We start from the raw sequence: 21,986 nt of genomic DNA, 5'->3' as shown, positions 1-21,986 counted from the left end.
CAGGCTGGCTCCTATGTCCCCTTGACATGCCCCCATCCTTTTGATTTTGGAGCACTTTTCCCTTTTTGTACTGTAGGATGCTGCTCCAGGCTCATCTTGTATATTTCCTGCCCAAATCCTATAATCAGCCATTTCCCCATGGACCCCTGATTGCTTTTATTGGAAAATTGGTGTTAGAAACAAAGATCTGGGCACTGGGTATGCTTGTCACTATAGAAGTGCCATTGATTATGGGCTTTCTCACTATAGAGTTAGGAAATTTCAAATGTATGTATCATCTATCTATTATCTATCTATCTATCTATCTATCTATATCCATGAGCATCTAGTAGTTGTCTCAAACTGTTTGCGTACTTAGCTAAAGGGCAATAGATCGCTAGAATGTTCACTACTCTGTCCTAGGTACTGTGTTTTAGTATCAAGACCTCGTGACACAGTGACTTTGCTTATCTTCAGTTACAGATGAGGAAAACGAAGCACACGAAGGGCAGTAACTTGTTCAAAGTCATACAACTATTCAGCAATAGATCAGAAACCTGTAGGTCTGACTCTAGAAAATTGATCTTGCATTAAGCCATGCTGCCTCTCAAAAATGCTTGGGAGGCACTTTGAGAAGGAAACTGTAGAAAAATTAAAAGTCATCAGCCATACCACCTGAGATCACTGTAGTCAGATGGATGATGCTGTGTCAGCGTAGTTCTCTCCTGGTTGGTGGACTGAGCCTCTTGTTAGAACAAGTAAGCCAAACTGTCTTTGAACATGCTTGTTCATTACAGTTATTATTATTGTTTCAATTGAAAGCATATGCATCCTGTTGGATGTGGATCATCTGAATAGGAACGTCATCCCATTTACCCAAAACACAGCATAAACAGACCAAGTAGTCAGCTTTCCAACCACTAGCCAGCTTTCCCACGCTTCCAGTCAGGATTCTGATGGCTGAATAGGCACCGTCTGTTCCTGTGGCTGTAGCTCGCACTGGAGTAGCTCAGCAAGGAAAACCAGCCCAGGGCTTCAGAGAAAGGAGGGAGAGGGGGGTGATGGAACAGGGAGGAAAGGAAGTAGGAGGAAGAAAGCTCTTGCTAGTGCGTGAGGCAAGCCTTCAGCTTTGAGAAGGATCTCTGGCAAATTAAATGTCTGCATTACCAGATGGTTCTGCTGCCCGTTTGGCCTACAAGTTGCAGGTCTACACCTGGGCTGAGAATGGTGGAGGCTGGGGAGAGAGAACCTGATACCACCAGTATATGTGGCTACCACTGAATTGATCTTATATTTGCAAGGATAGGCATTCTCAGCAAATCCTCATGTGATACCATCTCAAGAGTTTTAGGAATGAAAATATTCAGATGCTGGTTCCCTCCTCCTTAACTCAGTGGGCTATAGTGAGAGCTCCTGGTGCTGGCCAGCTGCAAAGGACAGGCTTTTTTCTCCAACAGTGGCTGGCAGGAATTGAGGCACGCTCTCTCACCTGGACAAAAGCCAAGCTGGAGGCTTGGCTGGGGATGGATCCTAGCATGTAACCTTGTTGCACACAGAGCTGCTTCCATCCTCTTTAGCCTCCAGGAAGCTCCCCCATCCACGTCTGAGCTCTTTTCCAATCATATTTGATGTGAGAGTAGAAATCTGCCCTCGGACACCCAGCATCTCATTTTGAAACCCCAAATTCATGTCTAAATGCCATTCTGAGGAACCCATATTTCCCCTCCGATCTGGGAGAGCCCATGGACAGACCAGGGAATGTGTACACACTCCAGCACACGACCAAGCCGCATTGCCTGCTTACAAGGGTGGTTTTGAATTACTGCCTCAGGGCATTAGAGGACTTTTAAAAATTTCTTCTATTCTTTTAAAACCAATAAAAGAAAATTTCTTGTGTTTACTTTTGAATTCATTCGACCCAAGCAGCTTCTCATTAGCTTGCATCTGACATCTGGCACATCATTAGAAGGTCTAATAAAGAAGTCAGCATAGGCATATTTGTGATTTTGCACTCTGCTCCCAATCGGTGGACCTTGGGGACCAATGTGGAGTAGTTTGTACACACACGGCAGAGTGAACAACAGTGCTTTCTCCGTAGCTTGAAATCCATGCATCTGAGCTGAAATGGCACAACAGATGCAGTGGAATCAAGTGGAATCTGTATGTTGTGCATTAATATCACATCAAACCAAGCAGGGGAAGGAAAAGTAGCATTAGAGAAACATCCTTTTTGAATGAAATGTTTCCCAAAATGTGGCACAGGGGATGTGGCCCAACAGGCATTTGTGGAAAAGAACAGGCATTGTTCACTTCTGGTTGAAATATCAGGATACTTCTCAAATGACATCTCCCAAGGACAGGGGCAGCAGGAGTCGCCTGGACACATTTCAGAAAATAATCCTACTTATTATGGCTGGTCCCACTGGAACCTGGCTTCCAAATAGAAATGTCTTTTTTCATTTGAAATAAACAACAAAACTTGAGAAATGAGTATTTTATACTTGTAATTAGGTACATGCAATGGAGCCCTATGGGAGGTTGGGGATGCACTGGGAAGTTTGTATCTTAGTTTGGCAAACTACCTTAGTAGGGGAGCTTAAGCAAGAAACTCATCTTTCTAACGGTTCTGGAGGCTGGAGGTCAGATCAGGGTGCCAACAGGGTCGGGTTCTGGTGTGAACTATCTTCCTGGTTTGCAGACAGCTGCCTTCTTGCTGTGTTCTCACATGATTGAGCAATAGCACAGTGGTCCCTTTATCCCCTTACGAGTGAACTAATCCCATCATGGCTTCATCCCAACCCAATACCTCCAGAAGGCCTCACCTCCTAATGCCATTGCATTGGGGGTCAGGGTTTTCACATTTGGATTTGGGGACACAAACAGTCTTTGGCAGTCTGGTTCACAGGCATGCTTCTGAACGACAAAGAAGCAAAGTCAACTGAACTGAAGCCCCTGTCTTGAAGTGGACACTTTTCCTTTTAGCAGAGGTGGTTTGTGAAGGCTCCTGTGTGTCCCTTGGGGAGTTCCCCAGTGTCGCATCCGAGTGACTTCTGCCATGACCACCTCACCTTCATTCCACTTGACTTAAAGGTAAATTGTGAGACCTAACTCCCTCTTTCCCACTAGGTCATTGCACATTTGGGGTTGCTTCAGGTCAGGAATTCTTTAGCAAGAAAATAAAACAAATTACAGGCCCCTTGGGGAGTAGAATTGGAAAGTGCACCCCTCCCAGGTGGCAGGCTGTGCAGCCAACCAGAAGGCAGCGAGGTTCCCCACGAAGAGGACAGACGACCAGGAGTAAGCCCAAAACAGGGACCAGCATGGGCTACTCACTGGCAGCAGATACTAAACAAATTTGACAAGTTCAAATCCAGCTCCTTTGCTAAGCAAGTCATCATAAGAGGGAAGACTGAATATTAGAAATGAGTGAGAAAACCAAGTTCAGCAATACAGAGACCAAACCACCAGAGCCAGATGCAATCTCAGCAGTAAACACTGTGATGCTCATAGCTTGAAGGGGGAAGGGCATGTCTGCAGGACACATCATTGTTTCATTCACAAGTCAGCACACAGTTTAAATTAATGTTGGAAAAGGCACCAATTCACTCAAGTGTTTGGGATATATCTGCAAAAGTATTCCTTAACACTCTTCATTCATTAAAGGAATGTTTTTAGTGTCATCCTCCTGCAGGGTTCTGTGTTAAGTGCTGAAGATAAAAAAAGTCAGTGAGAAGGCAGCCTTTGTTTTCCTGGAGCTTATGGTCTAGTGGGGAGCTGACATTAATGTTGTAAATGGTTCCATGAAGGCGTGCCTCAGAGGACCATGAATGGACTTGGGGGTCAGGGAAGCCTTCCTTGGGGACTCAGGGCTTGAGCTTGGAGATGTCCTGTTGTGGGACTAGGGGAAGGTGCACTTCAAATGAGGGTGGAGTATAGGGAGAAGGGACTGGTGGGGCTGGAGAGGAGAAAAAAAAATGAAGAGGTAGGGAGGCATAGACCACCCAGGTCTGGTGTGCTCCTTAAGAATGGAAGATACTGAGGGTCTGCTTGCAGAAGAAAGAAGGGAGTATGGGTGGGAGAGCAAGAGATGTGCATATTTCAGATGTTCCCCATGCCTCTTCCAGACAGCCCAAGTGAGGGACAGGGATAGAAGACTGTGGCAAGTCAATGACACCAGTGAAACAAAGGGAAGTATATATTTAGTGGAGCAGGAGCAAGGTGATGACAAAGTTGGCCTTTGGCTTAGGATTCGAGGTTACCTTTCAGATATCCAAGCAAAGACATGTATTTGTCCATATGCATCTGCACTGGAGTTAGGAACCAGAAGTTACCTATATGTAGGTAAGAGTCAAAGCTGTGAGTAACAAGGGTAAAATAACAGGGGTGAGTAACCCCTGTGAGTAACAGGGGTAAAATAGTAAAACAGGGCTATGAAGGGCTAATCGCTAAGCCTTTTGTTGATTCTTCCAATTCCTGCTCTACAACCCCACCATGATGTATCCTTATGTGTTATTAAGCTTACTTTCCTCTGCTCAGGACTCAGGAAGTGAGCTACTTCCATCTGATGATGTATACCTGTCTTCACTTTGGACAATTTTCAGCCATTATGACTTTAAATATCACTACTATTCCATTTTGTCCTCATTTCTGTCTCTCTGGAATTTCTATTGGTTGCATGTTGGACCTCTTCTTTCTGTGTGCCATGTCTCTTTCCTGTTTTCCATCTCTCTGTGCTTATCTGGGTGATTCCCATGTATCTATCTCCTGGTATATAAATTCTTTCTTCAGTTGCATCCAGTCAATCTGCTGCTTAAATAAAAAATGTTTTTTTTTGTTATTATTATTACAGGTACTCTATACTTCCCAATTCTAAAAATTCTAGTTGTGAATTTTCCAAGTTTGGATTTTTAAAATATTTTTAACTATGATCTCTCATTCTTTCACTATGGATCTCTATTCCTTCTTAATCACTTAAATTATTTTAATTATTTTAATCTCCTTGGGATTATTGTAGAGTTCTATAATAATCTCAAAGAGATTAAAAATAAATTGTTTTTGTTAATTGAATTCTGGAAGTAATAGTTCTGCTTTAGGAAGAAAATCCACTGACGACCTTCTTGTATGTCTTTCCCCTTCATATAGATTATACATTTCTTTTGTGTTTTTATTGAGAGCTAGGATTAATTATTTTCCTCTTTGCTGGTTTGCAAAACTTTCATTGTCCTTAGGAAGCATCTTTTTATTGTCCACAGCGTGAATCCTGAATGTACGTATATTTTAACTTTTCAGTGGGTATCCTGCACCATGCTTATATGTAAATTGAGGGCCCACACCTAGGATTAGCTTGGTCCTGAGGTTCTGACTGTGCCCTGATGGTCCAGAACAGACAGAAAGCTTACTTCCTGGTTTCTAAAGCCTGGGGGAGAAGTTTCTAGCCTCTTTCATAGATGGCACACTCTGAGGCTATGGGATTTGTACATGGTCCTCCCTGGTCAAACACCATGTTCTCTCTCCCCTCAAAAGAATAAGAAGCCCAGCCACAGCTCCCAGACCCATCTCCTGGAAATGAATTACCCTTGGTCTGCCATGTTGGCAGCTTGCCATCTTTCTGGAATGCAAGACATATTGTCTTTCATGGATACACCAATGGCAATAACAGGTGTTGCAGAGATAAATATTCTTGAGAGCAGGCCCGAGATCCAAGAAACAAAAACACAGGGAATAAAAAGGAGCCAAAACTACAAGGGAATCAAAAGGTTAAAGGGATGGCATCAAAGAGCAGTCAACTTAAATTGGAGCAGGGAGACAGAAGACCCCAGGAGTGTGGTCTCCAGGAAAATAAAAAAGAATCCATTGCTTATATGATACATTTGGTCACATCATGAAAAATTATATCTAGAGGCTATTGATGAGTACGGTAAAGAGGAAGCTTAAGTCCATGAACTATAGTAATTGAGTTGAATAGAATTGAATAGAATTGAAAAGCAACAATACCCGTGCACTTGGCTTAGCAGTGACTGGGCATCTGTAGTCAGATAATGAATTAATAAGATGCTGTGATGACCATATTGAGAGGATGGGGATGGGCAGAGGTGACATGGGGCAGGGGGGAGGGAAGCCACAGGGACAGAGAACTTTTATAAGAAAGTAACTCTTCATCCATCACAATAATTGGCCTGTGATAAATAAATGGTAAACCGATAGATTAAGAAATTAAGAAAATATATACCTTAAATTTAGTTTTTAACTTTTAGAGAGAGAGAGAGAGCACACATGAGCCGGGGAGGGGCAGAGGGAGAGAGAGAATCCCAAGCAGGCTCCATGCCCAGCACAGAGCCTGAAGTGGGGCTCTGTGACCCTGAGATCATGACCTGAACAGAAACCAAGAGTTGGATGCTTAACATACTGAGCTACCCACGCACCCCATAAATTTTATAACTTTTTAAGAAATTACTAAATACCAGACAGACTTACTAAAATGTTCAAGAGGTGTCTTTTGGAAAGGGCTTGGAAGCTGGGAAGTACTGGTGACACTTCAAACCTTTTGTACAATGTATTTTATTTATTAGTTGTGACAAAGGAACTACACCCTAAGATGTCTTCAAAAGAAGAAACCGGACAAGGGGCTGATGGGAACTCTCTGTACTGCCTTTGTAATGTTTTGTAAGTATAAAACTATTATAAAGTAAAAATTTATTTAAAAAAAGGTCAGGGTACTGGATGTAAGCACGTGGGAGACCGGGAACAGTGACCACAGATGCAGGCCCACCCTCCTGTGCTGTGTCTTGGAGGACCTTGAGGGCAGGGCAGGACTTTGGGAAAGGTACTCCTGGCTCAAATCCAGGGCTGACATAAAGTAGCTCAGCCCTTGAACTACTCACTATTTTTTGAGTATCTAATTTTACTTTTCTCCGTAAAACAGAGTTATGATACCCATCTGGCTGGTTGTTGTGACAAATATTAGCAACAATAACACACTACTTCTGCTTTATGTGAGACTCCACACTGAAATTCTACTTGTCTCATCTCATTACTCCTTTGCACAGAACCTGAAGTACACACCATTATTAATACTTTTTTCTAACAATGTTTTATGAAAATTATCAAACACACAGAGAAGTTAAAGAACCTACAGTGAATACCCAGATATCCACCACCTTAGCTGGCCATTAGGATATTACTATATTTATGTTATTAGATGTCTATTAATCTATATAACTCTCTATTCATCCATCAATCTATCTTTTCTGGGGTACATTTCAATGTAAGTTGCAGATACTTCCTGCTAAACACGTCTGCATGCGAATCCACTAATGAGACCCTGGAAACACAGAATTAAGGTTTTGTGAAGTGAACTTATCCAAAATCACATAGCTGGTGAGTGACAGCTTTCACCTCAGAACTATATAACACGTGCTCATCTATGGAAACCACTGCTCCCATTCTCAGTCTCTAGGCAAAAGTCCCTCTTCTTTCCTGAAAATAAATGGGGAGGAGATAGGAGATTCTAAAAGCTAGGAGAGGAATAACAGATATTTTTCTTAAATACTCATGGGGAACATATAAACATTCTTAGGAACTGGGGCATCTGGGTGGCTCAGTTGTTTAAGTGTCCAACTCTTGGTTTCGGCCCAGGTCATGTTCTTATGGTTCATAGGATTGAGCCCTGTGTCCAGATCTGTGCTGACAGCTTGGAGCTTGCTTGGGACTCTCTCTCTCTCCCTTTTTCTCTGCCCCTCCCCTGCTTGTATGCATTCTCTCCCTCTCTCTCTCTCTCTCTCTCTCTCTCTCAAAATAAGTAAATAAACTTTAAAAAATTCTTAGGAACAAAAATGAATGTTTTGTCACTGTGGGTGCACACTGGCCAATGTCTGCCCTGTGCACCAGGGTGCTCCTCTGTGTGCAGTGCCTCTCTGACACCTGGGCAACAGCTGTTTTGTGCCTGTGAAAATCTGTGAGGGAGCCAGTTCAGTGTCACCATGGAGTAGGGCGTCCACCCCATGATGTTTACAGAAGAGACCCCTTGAACTTGAATTTGTGTGCACATTAAACTTTCTCATAATTGCTATAGTATGGGTGACATGTCAGTTCTTTTGTTCTCCTCTTTATTCCCTCCTTCCAGTCCATTTCACAGAAAACCAATTACATAATAAAGAAAACAAATCATTTTTAAAAGTCTTCCTACAGAAGGGCTACTAGATAACCATGAATTAATGATATTAAGAAAAGCTTGTTTCTTAAGAAGTGACAGTAAAGACTAGCACAGATTTAAGGAAAAAATGAAAAAAAAAACCCCACAGTATTACTTATTAGAGTGGAAAGTTGGGGGAAGTGTAAGTGCCTTAAAAGGTGAGTAAATAATCATGCTATCTACCTATGGTGGGCTATCTGGTAAATATTACGCTTTCTGAGCATTGCTAATTACATGAAAAATGCTCTCAATATCAGTTATAAAATGGCATATTTTAAGACATAATCTTACTTACATACAGAATAATGCATAGAATAAAAAAGGATTGGAAGGAACACACTAAATTCTTAAATGTAGTTGTTTTTAAAGTTTACCCTATTGTTTTCATAGTTATTCCAACATTTCAATGGTGGTAAACAGAAAGTGCATATTGATACTGCAGATGACATTTTCTCCTAGACAACATCAGGCTGGCCACTCAATTTGTCTCTAAATGAATGCAGTGGAGAGGTGTTAGTGAGGTCCTTTGGGTCGGGAAACTCAAGTACAGTGACCCTAAATATTCCTCCAGCACTGTGGATGCTGGGACATGGCACAGACCCAGCGCCCTGATATCTGGGTGTCTGTGTGAGGGTAACTTACCTTGGTATGACTGTCCTTTTCTGACTCTGATGCACAGCACCTGGCTGGATCCTGGGCATGATTCCCTGGGGGATGTAAATCCCTCATTGGCCATCTGACAACCCTCTCCTGAACTTGGTTACACTCTCCTTGGTCACCACTCACCTCATAGAGAGCCAAACATTCTGTGCTGCTCGGTATCAACCTCTTCTGTCTCCACATTTCAGATTGCAGCACATGTAGTAATCATGTGAGGACCTCTGTTACTCCTGCCTGAGGACCACGCCTCCCTCACCTCTACTTCCTGGGCCCCTATTCATCTTTCTGCACCAGCTACCCCTGGAGAGAGGAGTCCTGTGAGGAGAACAGGGTGGCTTTCCAGGCCCCCACTGCCTGCTAATTCAGTGTAAGGCCTGAAAGCCTGGACTTTGACCTTGTGCATTTGTGGGTCACTGAGGGGATATTTCATAAACAACTCTGTGCGCTTAGAAAAAGAAAGGATCGCAGCCCTGAACAGTGAGCCTTTTGTATCAGCATCCTGGGCTTTGGTTTCACATTTACTACACTATTTATCTTGACAACTGCTCTGCCATTTTCTGTGGGTTGATTGGTTTGTTTTCAGTAGCAATCACATCTATAGACAATCACCCAGGGGCACATTAAAAAAAAAAAAGCACCAATTCTATTTTTACCTTCTGCCATATTGCTGTTCTCAATACATTTGCACATTTGTCAGTTATTGTCCTGTCTGGTAAAACATCCCATTTTGCAACTGCAGCAGAAAGAGGAGGACTGGTGAGCAGGTGCCTGTGCTCTGGGGGGTGACCTCACCTTTGTGCCAGGGCACGAGCTGCTCTGCGGCCTCTCAGAATTTCTGCACCACATTGGGTTATCTATCCCTTCCCTTTCAGCTCCTGCTCTTCCCAAGCTGAGTGAGGAGGGGTGTTTTACACGTAGGGTGTTGTTATGGCAACACAAGGCCTTTGACAAACTTGGCAACTGGCTCCCACTTCTGTGTCCTGTGAGATGAGGTGAGGCCAGATTTTGCCTTCTGAAGCTCAGAGAGTCTCCTCCTCTGAAGCCCCACTCCCCCTGGCAAGCAGCAGTGGGTCAGGGACCAGCTCAGGCTTCCACACATGCAGGGTCCAGCTCTTTGGCCAAGGTTTTCACTGGGTGAATATTTCCACCAAGTTGTCCAGCCTTACCCATCCACCCTGCTTTCCATGGGAGCTGGCTTGCTTGTTCCAGCTTCGTCTGGGTTCTCTGTCACTATCTGTTACTTTCAGCCTACAATGTCACTGAGGGGCTTAGCTCCTGTATGAGGTGGCAGTGCTGCACTGTGCTGGTGGCTTTTCTTCTTCACTTAGGGGACCTGTTCGCCTTCACGTTTTATGATCCTTGTGAGGTTAGGAAATGTGACATCTGGAGGGAGCACTCTCTGGCACTGGATAGGCATGTAATAGTCTTGGCTTGGCCATTAACCAGCTGTGGGCTTTGTCAAAGCATTTAATCCCACAGGGTCTCAGCAGTGTCTAAGATGTTTCCGCAGGAAGTCCAGAGAGTCCACAGGAAATGGAGAAGTTTTCTGGGAGAAGGGGTGGGGGAAGTGCAAGGTGCACCAGGTAGGTAGAGAATGCACCCGGCCACCTTGGTGTGTAGAGAATGCAGCCCGCCTGCTATCATCTCTGTTCTTGTGCCCCCTCTTCCTGGTGAGAGACGTGCTGCCTCTAAGGTCAGATCTCTGGATGGTGCCTGTTGGGGAAGCATCTCTTCTGCTCTTTGCTTGTTTGTTTTCCTTCTGGAACATCTGTCTTCTTTTTCTTGATTTGAAATTTAGGACTTTAATGACTTGGTATGTATCACATCAAGGGATATCAGCATTTGAGAAAGCTCTCCCCTGTGGCAGGAGGTTAGGGGGGCCTGCATTTTTCTGGGGTCTTCCAGGTTAGGAAGAGGCTCTTGAAGAAGATTCGATAACCAGGTTGGATGTGAGGACATGCCTCTCTTAATTGGGGGATTTCCATTGCAAGTCTAGTTTCTCATTTCTCCAGCATACTTGCTTTTTGCTGGGAAGAGATTATTTGAAGGAGGGAAGGGGGAGGGGCAGAGGGAGGATCTCGAGGAAAATGTTGCTCTGGGTGGAAGGAATTTTAAGTTAGCATATGAGACACACACATGCATAGTGCATTTGGTTGCTTGCTTTTCTCTCACTGGCCTGTTCGCTATGTATTGGGCACCTATGCTGTGTGTGGTGAATCCTGTTGGTGCTGTGCCCTGACCCTTCAACCCTTCATCAAGACCAGTGCTCCAAAGGACAAGCTGCCAGTGGCTCCCAGGGCACTGCTTGTGGCTTCAGGAACTCTCCTGCCATAGGTTCCCTTTCAGCAGAAAGTCCACCAATGACTGCCAGATGTAGAAGGGGATGTTCTCAAAAGAGTTGCCTGTAGGATTGACTGGGGCCTCAGTGGCAATTTAAGATTTGCTGCTGCATTCCAGAGCCCATCCAGGTTTATTTGTGTAATCAAGATAAGGTTCCCTTATAATGCTACATTAAAATTGTTTTCCAAGTATGTAGGTTGAAAAGGAGTTAATTTTTTTCCCACAATAATGGAAGGATCCTACTTGCACTCTAGTCTTATGAAGCAGTAAATAGAGATATAAGCTTTCACTAAAGGTCACGTTTGACTGAATCTTTGTTCACAGTTTCTCCCCAAACCCAGAAAGAGTAAATTCACAGTGATGGAAGACAGCTGAACAAATTGTAATCGTCTTCAAGTTGATTACTTCATGGGCATTTAGACGAGCAATATGGGTTAAGTAAGAAACTTCAAAAGTGTTGGGAAATAGTGTCAGGGAAAACAATGAGATGCAGTAAGTGTGTCAAATCTTGTCCAATTAAAAAAAAATGATAGGACGCACACATAGGTAGATGTGCTTGGTGCAAAAGTACATAGATGTGCACATACAAATGGCTGAAAATAGAGGGGCAATGATGGGCAGTTGAGGTGGTTAACATAGGCACCCAATGAGGGAACTAATGTGGGGACCCAAGCAGAACACGGAGGGAGAAAAGATTGCACTAAAATATAAGAAGCATGTGTGAATAATTGGATTTGTGCATTTGTGCACAATTATGTATGTTTTTTTGAATGCATAAAGAAATAAAGCTCATAAAAAGGTATCCAGATCGGCCAGGAGGAGGTCAAACTTTCACTCTTCACAGATGACATGATACTCTATATGGAAAACCAAAAAGGCTGCACCAAAAAACTACTAGAATTGATTCATGAATTCAGCAAAGTTGCAGGGTATAAAATCAACACACAAAAATCGGTTGCATTCCTATACACCAACGATGAAGCAACAGAAAAAAAAAATCCAGGAATCAATCCCATTTACAGTTGCACCAAAAACCATAAAATACCTAGGAATAAATCTAACCAAAGAGCTGAAAATCTATATGCTGAAAACTATAGAAAGGTTTATGAAAGAAATTGAAGAAGACACAAAAAAATGGAAAAAAGATTCCATGCTCCTGGATAAGAAGAACAAATATTGTTAAAATATGGATACTTCCCAAGGCAATTGGCATATTCAATGCAATTCCTATCAAAATAACATCAGCATTCTTCAAAGAACTAGAACAAATAATCCTAAAATTTGTATCAAAGCAAAAAAGACCTCGAATAGCCAAAACGATCTTGAAAAAGAAAACCAAAGCAGGAGGCATCACAATCCCAGACATCAAGCTATACTACAAAGCTGTAATCATTAAGACAGTATTGGTACTGGCACAAGAACAGACACTCAGATCAATGGACAGACTAGAGAACCCAGAAATGGACCCACATATGTATGGCCAACTAATCTTTGATAAAGCAGGAAAGAATATCCAATGGAATAAAGACAGTCTCTTCAGCAAGTGGTGCTGGGAAAAGTGGACAGCGACATGCAGAAGAATGAACCTGGACCACTTTCTTACACCATACACAAAAATAAACTCAAAATGGATGAAAGACATCAATGGAAGACAGGAAGCCATCAAAATCCTCGAGGAGAAAGCAGGCAAAACCTCTTTGATCTTGGCTGCAGCAAATTCTTAACACATCTCCAGTGGCAAGGGAAACAAAAGCAAAAATAAACTACTGGGACCTCATCAAAATGAAAAGCTTCTGCACAGCGAAGGAAACAATCAGCATAAGTAAAAGGCAACCAACAGAATGGGAGAAGATATTTGCAAATGACTTATCAGATAAAGGGTTAGTATCCAAAATCTATAAAGAACATATCAAACTCAACACCCAAAAAAACCCAAATAATCCAGTGAAGAAATGGGCAAAAGACATGAATAGACAGACACTTCTCCCAAGAAGACATCCAGATGGCCAACTGACACATGAAAAAATGCTCAATATCACTCATCATCAGGGAACTACGAATCAAAACCACAATAAGATACCACCTTACCCCTGTCAGAATGGCTAACATTAACAACTCAGGCAACAGCAGATGTTGGTGAGGATGCAGAGAAAGAGGATCTCTTTTGCATTGTTGGTGGGAATGCAAGCTGGTACAGCCGCTCTGGAAAACAGTATGGAGGTTTCTCAAAAAACTAAAAATAGAACTACCTTACGATCCTGCAATTGCACTACTAGGCATTTATCTAAGGGATAAAGGTGTGCTGTTTCGAAGGGACACATGCACCCCCACATTTATAGTAGCACTATCAACAAGAGCCAAAGTATGGAAAGCGCCCAAATGTCCATCGATGGATGAATGGATAAAGAAGATGTGGTATACACACACACAATGGAGTGTTACTCAGCAATCAAAAAGAATGAAATCTTGCCATTTGCAACCACATGGATGGAACTGGAGGGGATTATGTTAAGTGAAATTAGTCAGTCAGAGAAAGACAAAAATCATATGATTTCACTCATATGAGGACTTTAAGAGACAAAACAGATGAACATAAGGGAAGGGAAACAAAAATAATATAAAAACAGGGAGGGGGACAAAAGGGAAGAGACTCATAAATATGGAGAAAAAACTGAGGGTTACAGGAGGGGTTGTGGGAGAGGGGATGGGCTAAATGGGTAAGGGGAACTAAGGAATCTACTCCTGAAACCATTGTTGCACTATATGCTTAGTAATTTGGATATAAATTTTAAAAAAGTAAAAAATTAAAAAAAATTAAAAACAAAAACTATAAAAAAAAGGTATTCCTTTGGCCTCCTCATTAAGATGTTTTTCCAATTTAGAAACACAAGTTTTTATCAGGAAGCAGGAGAACTGGAGAAAAGACCATGCAGCACCTAGGAGATACTATATTGTCCATTTAGGAAAGTGGACAATGTCCAACCACGTCTCCAAGTAGCTTTTATCATGCTCATTGCATCCATTCTTCAATATCCCAGCTGCAAAACCATAAAAGACTATCAGGGAATGAAAAGGCCGGCCAGAAAAGCAGAAAGTTACAAAACCAGTGAACAAGATAAAGCTGCTTTGGTAGGAGGTTTTGTGAAGCATGTACAGGAGGTGCATATAGAAATAAAATATGAGCTGAGCAGTGGGTTTTATGTCAGGATGACAGGGCTCTTCCATACACAACTTTCTCCTTTTCTGCCCTCATCTCATGGTGGGAAGAAAGTGCACACAATTCCACATGAGTTCATGACTCACCAATGTCAGGAGAGCACCCGGCCCCAGAGCCCAACATGGAACAAGTGGTGGTCTTTACTACTTTTCTTTCCAGGAGGGCTTCCTGCTGGTGGCAGGGGGCAGTTGGAAGCCCATGCTTTCTTCCCATCTGGGAAAAATAGGAGGCCACTAGTCACACAGGTAGGCTGCTCTTGAGGCTGCTCTGTGGGAGACTCTCATTCAGATAGGGTCTTTGAACATGGGCACTGCCTTCTGCTTTCTGCTAGGTTGTGGTGAGATGCCCATATCAGCTATACATGGACCCCATGCTTTCTGATTCCCTTCCAACAACCACAGAGAGATCCCAGGACTTCTGTGTATGGCAAACACCACTACTGACAAGTCCACTGGAAGAAAATATGATAAAGCTAATGGCCAACAGGATAATAGCTACAATATACAAAGACTGCCTACAAATCAGTAAAATACAAAAGCCCAATAAAAATAGGTAAGAGTATGAACCAGCAATTTATAGAAGAAATAATAAAAATAGCAAAGATATTTAACATCATAGTTATCGATGAAATGCAAATTGAAGTGACAAGATCTCTATTTTTATCTACTAGATGAGTGAAAATTGAACTCTGAGCCCTAGTGGAGAAGACAGTAGCATTTTCTTAGTGAGGGTAAAAATTGGCACAGACTCCTGGAGGTCAATTTATAGTATCTACCAAGTTTGCATGTGCATAATCTTTGGTTCAATGGGATTTCACCTGTGGGTGTGCTTGCAAAAGGAGAAACTGAAACAAGTTGTATGCTCATTTTAGGGAAATGATTAGACAGTGCACATTCATACATAACACCACAGAATCACTAAAAATGTTGATCTCTACATATTGATACCAAAAGTATTTACATTATGTGAAAAAGAAAGTTGCAATGCATGTTGGTTTATTTTTAAACCCAAACTACATGCATGCACAGGTTTATAAACTCACTGTATGAGTAGGTCCCCTTGGGGGAGGCTTTGAGGAAGGGGAAGAGAGAGGGAGACTCACTTTTGTCCTTGTTTCTTTGATCTCTTGCTCCTTCTGTTTACCAGAGAGTGTAGTCAGGTAAGTAACAAAGGCAATGAATGAATGGTGCCATATGTCCATGGGGTTCCCTGATAATTAAAGGAATACGAGGCATAGGGTAAGTGGTGCTGGTGAACTTAAAGGAGATGACAACTGACTGTGATAATGGGAGTCCTCAACCATGTCCCAAAACAGGGCATCTGGTGCAGGGTATCAAGCACTCAGCTCCCCATTTCCTTGTGGTGAAATGCAGAAGCAGAGCAAACCTGTCCTACTCAAAGCCTCATCTATGACTTAAACTTTGGTTTTTATTTTTTTCATAACACACTGGTTTCTTTTTCTTTCTTTCTTTCTTTCTTTCTTTCTTTCTTTCTTTCTTTCTTTACACTTTTAGGCAATCTGTTCAGCTAGAAAGGTAAACTTACATCACTTCCCTCCACCATATAACTAAGAAAACTGCCTGTTAGAACTCATCTCTCCAACTCAATACTGAACTGAGTCCCAATCATGTACCAGCCATGGGAACAGATGACAGGACACCTGAACAGATGGGAGCCCATCCCATCTCAGCCCACAGGTGAGAGCAGAGAACCACACCCTATGTGAAGGGGCCTTCACAGGAGCCTGTGCAGACCATCACAGAGCAGGTGGTGGGGACACCTGACTCAGTTGGGGTTGGGGGTGGGGTGGGAAGACTTCTCACCATTGTCATAAGGAACAACCTGGTGATGAGGGATAGAAGGCATTCCAGAACACAGTGCATTGAGAAAGTCTGGAGGTGAGGGAAGGTCGGGCTGGCCTGACATCTGGCTCAGAAACTTCCAGGTTGGGCACAAGGGGAATGCCAAGGGGTGATGTTGGAGAGGAAGGCAGATGCCAGTGGTCCCATGTTTGCATTTAGGGCTGTAACATCTGCTCAAATTAGCAAGGCAAGGGCATTCTTGGTCTGGAGATGATCTTTGATCAGCAAGAGACAATTTCCAGGCCTGCCTACTCACCGAATATTTATAATGGCAGCAAACTTGCCACAGGCTACCAAACCACATTGTGTTCACATTAAACACAATCCATTCATCACTTCTTATTGTCCTGAGGAGACAAGGACCAGAACAGAACATGAAGAGCCACTGGAAATGATGGAGAGATTACTTTGTGATGAGGAAGCTGACAGTAAATTCATTGGCCAAGAAAAAATAAGAAACATCTCATCATCCATGACAGTATCCTCTAGGGCCTTTGAAATGCCATGGTTTCTTTCACATTGTTTCAGCTTCTCACAAATTTATTCCAGAAGGAAGAAAATGGTTTGTGAGGCCCTGTCTCTCAAAGGCTGTGACCCTCTCCTATGCCTAGCTCCTTTCTCAGTGCTCAGCTCCAAAAGACCTGTTTCCTGGTAAAGGCACAACTATTTACTGACCTCTTCCCCAAAACACTCATGAAATACCTGACAGAAAAGGCAGTTTTCTGCTGCTTTTCCTGGCTCACCCCACCAGTGGCTCAATTACCCTTTTGGTATCTGGACTCCTTACAAAGAAGAAGAGGGACTAGAGTCCCTGGACAGTTTTGAAAAAATCTCATTGAAATGGTGCAATTAGAATCTCCTGTGTATTTTTTTTTTTTTTTAAATTTTTTTTTTTCAACGTTTATTTATTTTTGGGACAGAGAGAGACAGAGCATGAACGGGGGAGGGTCAGAGAGAGAGGGAGACACAGAATCAGAAACAGGCTCCAGGCTCTGAGCCATCAGCCCAGAGCCCGACGCGGGGCTCGAACTCACGGACCGCGAGATCGTGACCTGGCTGAAGTCGGACGCTTAACCGACTGCGCCACCCAGGCGCCCCTCTCCTGTGTATTTTCACTGGGGTTGCAATGCTGTAAATTAGGCGCTAAGTCCAGACAGCAAGGGTTTCACATGGCTAGAAAGGTTTAAAATGAATGGATTTTTGAGCTCCTCACTGTCCATGCTGCCCTCACCCCATGGCCAACCGCCTGCATTCCAGCTGTACATTTAGAAAATGAAGCACCATTCTGGCTTGGTCTGAGGACAGAGGACAGACCACAGAGACATGTGAGGTGGATAGTACTGACCTTTTGCCCACAATTTTCCAGAGTCCTCGTTAGCGTAACTACCAGAAATCTAAGCTGTCATCCAAATGTTGGGCCCCTGATTCCAGAAACCATCAATACTGCAAGCCCACTATTAAAACAAAAGTCAGGTGATGGTGGGGTATAGAAACTGCCAAGGAGGTTTATTTTATTACAATTCCTTAAACTGTCATTGAAAATAAGACTGACTTCACAGGGTTTGCTTTTGCATATTATTTACCAAGAGAGGCAAGGGGTATCATTAGGCTCTTTTCTACAATTTTTACTTTGTTTCCAGGTAAGACCCTTAAAGGTCCAGATACCCCAACACATCTTACATCATGAAATTATGCTTTGAAGTCCTTTCTAATATACTGATAAACTAATGTTGTTCCACCTTGTCCATAATGTATAAATCTCTCTTTTCTTTGAAAATAAAAGTTTTAGGAAATTTGTTCAAGAAGGAGGAATGTTGTGTTGGAAGCTGGCAGTCCTGGGGAGATGTGGCCAATTGTGTTCTTTTTCTGGATGAGACAATAAGTCCACAGTGGCTGCAGGAGTGGGCAGTTGTGGCTGCTGAGGCCTTCCATGGCCCTCCATGACCCTCTGCTGTCCATCCACCCTCCACAGCCCTCACACCCACCCTGGGTGATTTGTGCTCCACACCAGGGCAGCTGAGCTATGGTAATGCCACAGCATGGTTTCAACCTCACCTGGGTCTACTGCCTGGACATTCTATGAACCTGTTCTCCAATTTCCCTCAATGTTGATTCGAAGCCACCTGCACCATAGCCCCTTCCTGGATTTCTCATGGCTTCTACCTAGAGACAGGTAGAGGCTCACCAGGTGGGGCTTTTAGGGGCAGTAGTGAATTCTCAACATCATCCTAGGGAACAGTAATGCCCTGTAGATGACATAGGGATCTGTGACCTCCCTGTTTAAAAACTTACCCTACTTCGTAACAGCAGCCAAGCAAGTAAAACTTCCGGACCTTGTCATTGCTTGATGGGCTGTCTTCTAATCTTTATAGTGTTATTTTTGTCACTCTTCACAGCTTTTTCCTTAGAGTTTATTTGTCTGGTATTAACATCACTGCAGCTGGATCCTTCAGAGCCACATAGCTCCTAGACAAGAAACTCCATAACTCAGGGGTTATTCTAGAAAAGCAATGGAAGGGAAATGGAACTCACAGCATAGGTGGCTCAAAGTGGTAACAACCAAGGTGCCAATGGACAAAGCTGATGCCAGCTCTGAAGAATAGAATACAAGGGCTTCCAGGAACCAGTATCTCAGGAGCATGGGCACTGCAGCAGCCCCAGAAGGGATTCTGTGTTTTTGAAACAGAAGGGCTCAGGTTACCCCATCAAGTAAACCATTCTCTAGTCACAGGAGCCCTTAGGTCTCTGGCTGTTCTTGGGCCTCCAGGCTGTTTCCAGTTTGGGGCTATGGAAGCTGCTATGAACAATCTTGTACAGGTATTTCTGTGTGTCCCTCAGTCCATTTCTTTTCTTTTCTTTTTTTTTTTTTTTTAAATAGTAATTTTTTTTTTTTCAACGTTTATTTTTGGGACAGAGAGAGACAGAGCATGAACGGGGGAGGGGCAGAGAGAGAGGGAGACACAGAATCAGAAACAGGCTCCAGGCTCTGAGCCATCAGCCCAGAGCCTGACGCGGGGCTCGAACTCACGGACCGCGAGATCGTGACCTGGCTGAAGTCGGACGCTTAACCGACTGCGCCACCCAGGCGCCCCTACCTCAGTCCATTTCTTGTAGGCAAATATCTGGGTGTGAAATAGGGAGATCAATGTTTACATTTGTAAGGAAAATGTAGACCATTTTCTGCAGTGGTTGTAGCATTTTACACTTGTACCGCAGTAGGTTTGGGTCCCAGGCCTCCAGCCCCTCCCCAGTGGTGTGATGTCAGCATTTTTAATGTTTACTGTTCCACTGGGTAAGCAATGATGGTTTTCATTTGTACTCCCCTGATGATAAATGGTTATAGCACCTTCTCTTGTGCTACTTGGTCCTTCATGTATCTTCCTTTGTGAATGAATTATAAAGATTTGTCTTATTATTGAGTTGTTGCCATTCTTTCTATAGTCTCCATATTACTGCTTTTGTATAGGTAGCATCTCCCATTTCATGGATGAGTCAAATGAGACATGGAGAGGTGAAGCATCCATGCAGCTTGTCTATGTGGCAGTGGGATCCAGCTTCTGACTGTGTAATTGTGTGTGGCCCAAAGTGCGGCCCTTCTGACTGCACAGCAGAGTGTCTGGTGAGGAGTGGGGCAGGGGGATGAGTAGCTGCATTGTCTACCTTGGCTGCTGGTGCTGTCAGCTCTTGGAAGCTTCCTGTGTCCCTCACTGTCATCAAACTCCCTGGAAAGGGTGCTTTAACATGATTTTGCCAAACCTCCACTATATTGATTTCCCTTTGCTGGCATTACGCTGGGCTATGTAAATCACTTTCAGTTTTTATGACCCAGTGCTTTGCAAATGCATGGAAAGGCCCCAGATTGCATGTGTTCCCAACATACAGCATGGCAAAGACAGCGGTGAACTTGTTCTGTGGCGTGTTTATACACTGTGGACTCTAGAAAGTTTAGAAACACTGGAAAAGCTAGGGTACATGTACATGCCTTTTTCCTGTGATCTCTATTTTTCTTCCTGCCTGATTTTTTCCTCCTCTGCTTTCTCCCTCCTTTTTCTTTTTCTTTTTTTTTTTTCAACGTTTATTTATTTTTGGGACAGAGAGAGACAGAGCATGAACGGGGGAGGGGCAGAGAGAGAGGGAGACACAGAATCGGAAACAGGCTCCAGGCTCTGAGCCATCAGCCCAGAGCCTGACGCGGGGCTCGAACTCACGGACCGCGAGATCGTGACCTGGCTGAAGTCGGACGCTCAACCGACTGCGCCACCCAGGCGCCCCTTCTCCCTCCTTTTTCTATCTTCCTCCTTCCTATCTCTATCTTTCTCTTTGGTATACTGTTATTTTAAAATTGCCATCACTCTTTGAAAGGCCTTGAAGTCAAAGGCATCATTTTTGACTGTCTTGCCTAAGAAATTGGACATGGGACCTGTCTTCACCTCAGGACATGGCTCAGGAAGTCTCACCAAGGGAGGTAGCAGGTGCCATCTGTGTAATTCTAGAGGAACACTTCCCTTACTCTGGAGAGTTCTTTCTGGCTTTAGTGGGGAGATGCACACCCATAGGTATATGGCAGAGTGAGTCCTTGCCTACCCTGCCGTCAGAATGGCTCATGTGTAACAGGCTGGAATCCCTCTTTCTCATCCATGTGCTATGTGCCTGTCATCAGCCTGTCATCAGGATGCCCACCACCATCACTTGTTCAAAACTGTTCAAACACTGCTTTCATTTAGCCCCACTGGGCCGTTTGCATGATGGTTGATGGGGACAGATACAGAGAGCAGAGGTGGGCACAACTCTGCTAAATCTCTAAATCCCATAGTTGTTTTCTGAGGAATGGCAGACGTTTCCTTATCAACTTGATCAGAGTTGTATTTCTAAAGAGTATTTCAGCCTCTGTTCAGTACTTGTGCTGCCTCCATTTCAGGCAGGAAGTCAACCTTTGTGTATAATGTCAGGCCAGCAGGTCCCCAAGGGCTGTTGCCAGTGTCTGTAGCACTGTGGGAAGGAGCAGCAGAGGCAGGGCAGAGCAGATCTGGTCATGTGGCCTTGGGCAGTCACTGGTGTCACCTGCTGGGATCTCCTTCCATATGATGGCTGTGGGCCCCACCCTGCCTGCCAGGGTCTCCCCTAGCAGGTGTGGAAGTGTGCTCTGGGAGGATTCCAAAGCTGCAGAGCAGTGCTCCCTTGCTCACGATGACCACTGCATCCAGAAGATCCCTCACCTTTCAAGGTCCAGATCTTAGAGTCCATATGGGGACTTTGAAGAGGATACAACATGGACTTGATCTCCCTCCTGCCTGAGCTCTGACAGCTGAGGCTGGCTTTCACTTTTGGTTCTGGGATGACCAAGGGAAGGCTGGAAACTGTTTCATATACATGTCAGTGAACCATAGAAAGCTTTCTTCACTTGGAAGTCATTTCATCCCTTCGGCTGTACAGCAATGAACCCTTGAGTGAGGCAGCCTCAAATAAAGACTCACATCAGGGTGCTAATTCTTCTGCTTTTTTCTCCTACAGATTTTTACATGAGGAAGCAGGGACTGAACACACCAAGGACAGCCTGGTGGGGAGTTGTGCAGACAGACTGCCCAATGTTCTCTACACAGTTTCCTCATTCCTGGCTGGGGACCAGCCCTCTGTCATCTGAGTGCCCTAACTACAAATGATCAAAAAATGATTTCACATCCACATTGTACACCCATGACATGAATAAAAGATCTGAAGATACTGTCACAGCCAAGAG

At 43.7% G+C, this 21,986-nt stretch overlaps 1 protein-coding gene across 14 annotated transcripts in view; it reads right to left on the bottom strand.

Moving 5' to 3' along the window:
• Positions 1-21,986, bottom strand: part of SYNDIG1 (synapse differentiation inducing 1) — a 181,383-nt gene that overhangs the window by 13,454 nt on the left and 145,943 nt on the right. For 11 of the 14 annotated variants that reach the window (XM_045445508.1, XM_045445510.1, XM_045445512.1 and 8 more), the window contains one exon: positions 14,474-14,600. The exons of the other annotated variants lie outside the window; for them this stretch is intronic. In XM_045445508.1, the coding sequence (XP_045301464.1) occupies positions 14,474-14,600 (127 nt within the window). The remainder of the gene's footprint in view (positions 1-14,473; positions 14,601-21,986) is intronic. 14 annotated transcript variants of the gene reach the window in all.

This window comes from Leopardus geoffroyi, chromosome A3 (genome assembly GCF_018350155.1).
Source record: "Leopardus geoffroyi isolate Oge1 chromosome A3, O.geoffroyi_Oge1_pat1.0, whole genome shotgun sequence".
Taxonomy (NCBI): Eukaryota; Metazoa; Chordata; class Mammalia; order Carnivora; family Felidae; genus Leopardus; species Leopardus geoffroyi.
This window is presented reverse-complemented; position numbering and strand designations above follow the sequence as displayed.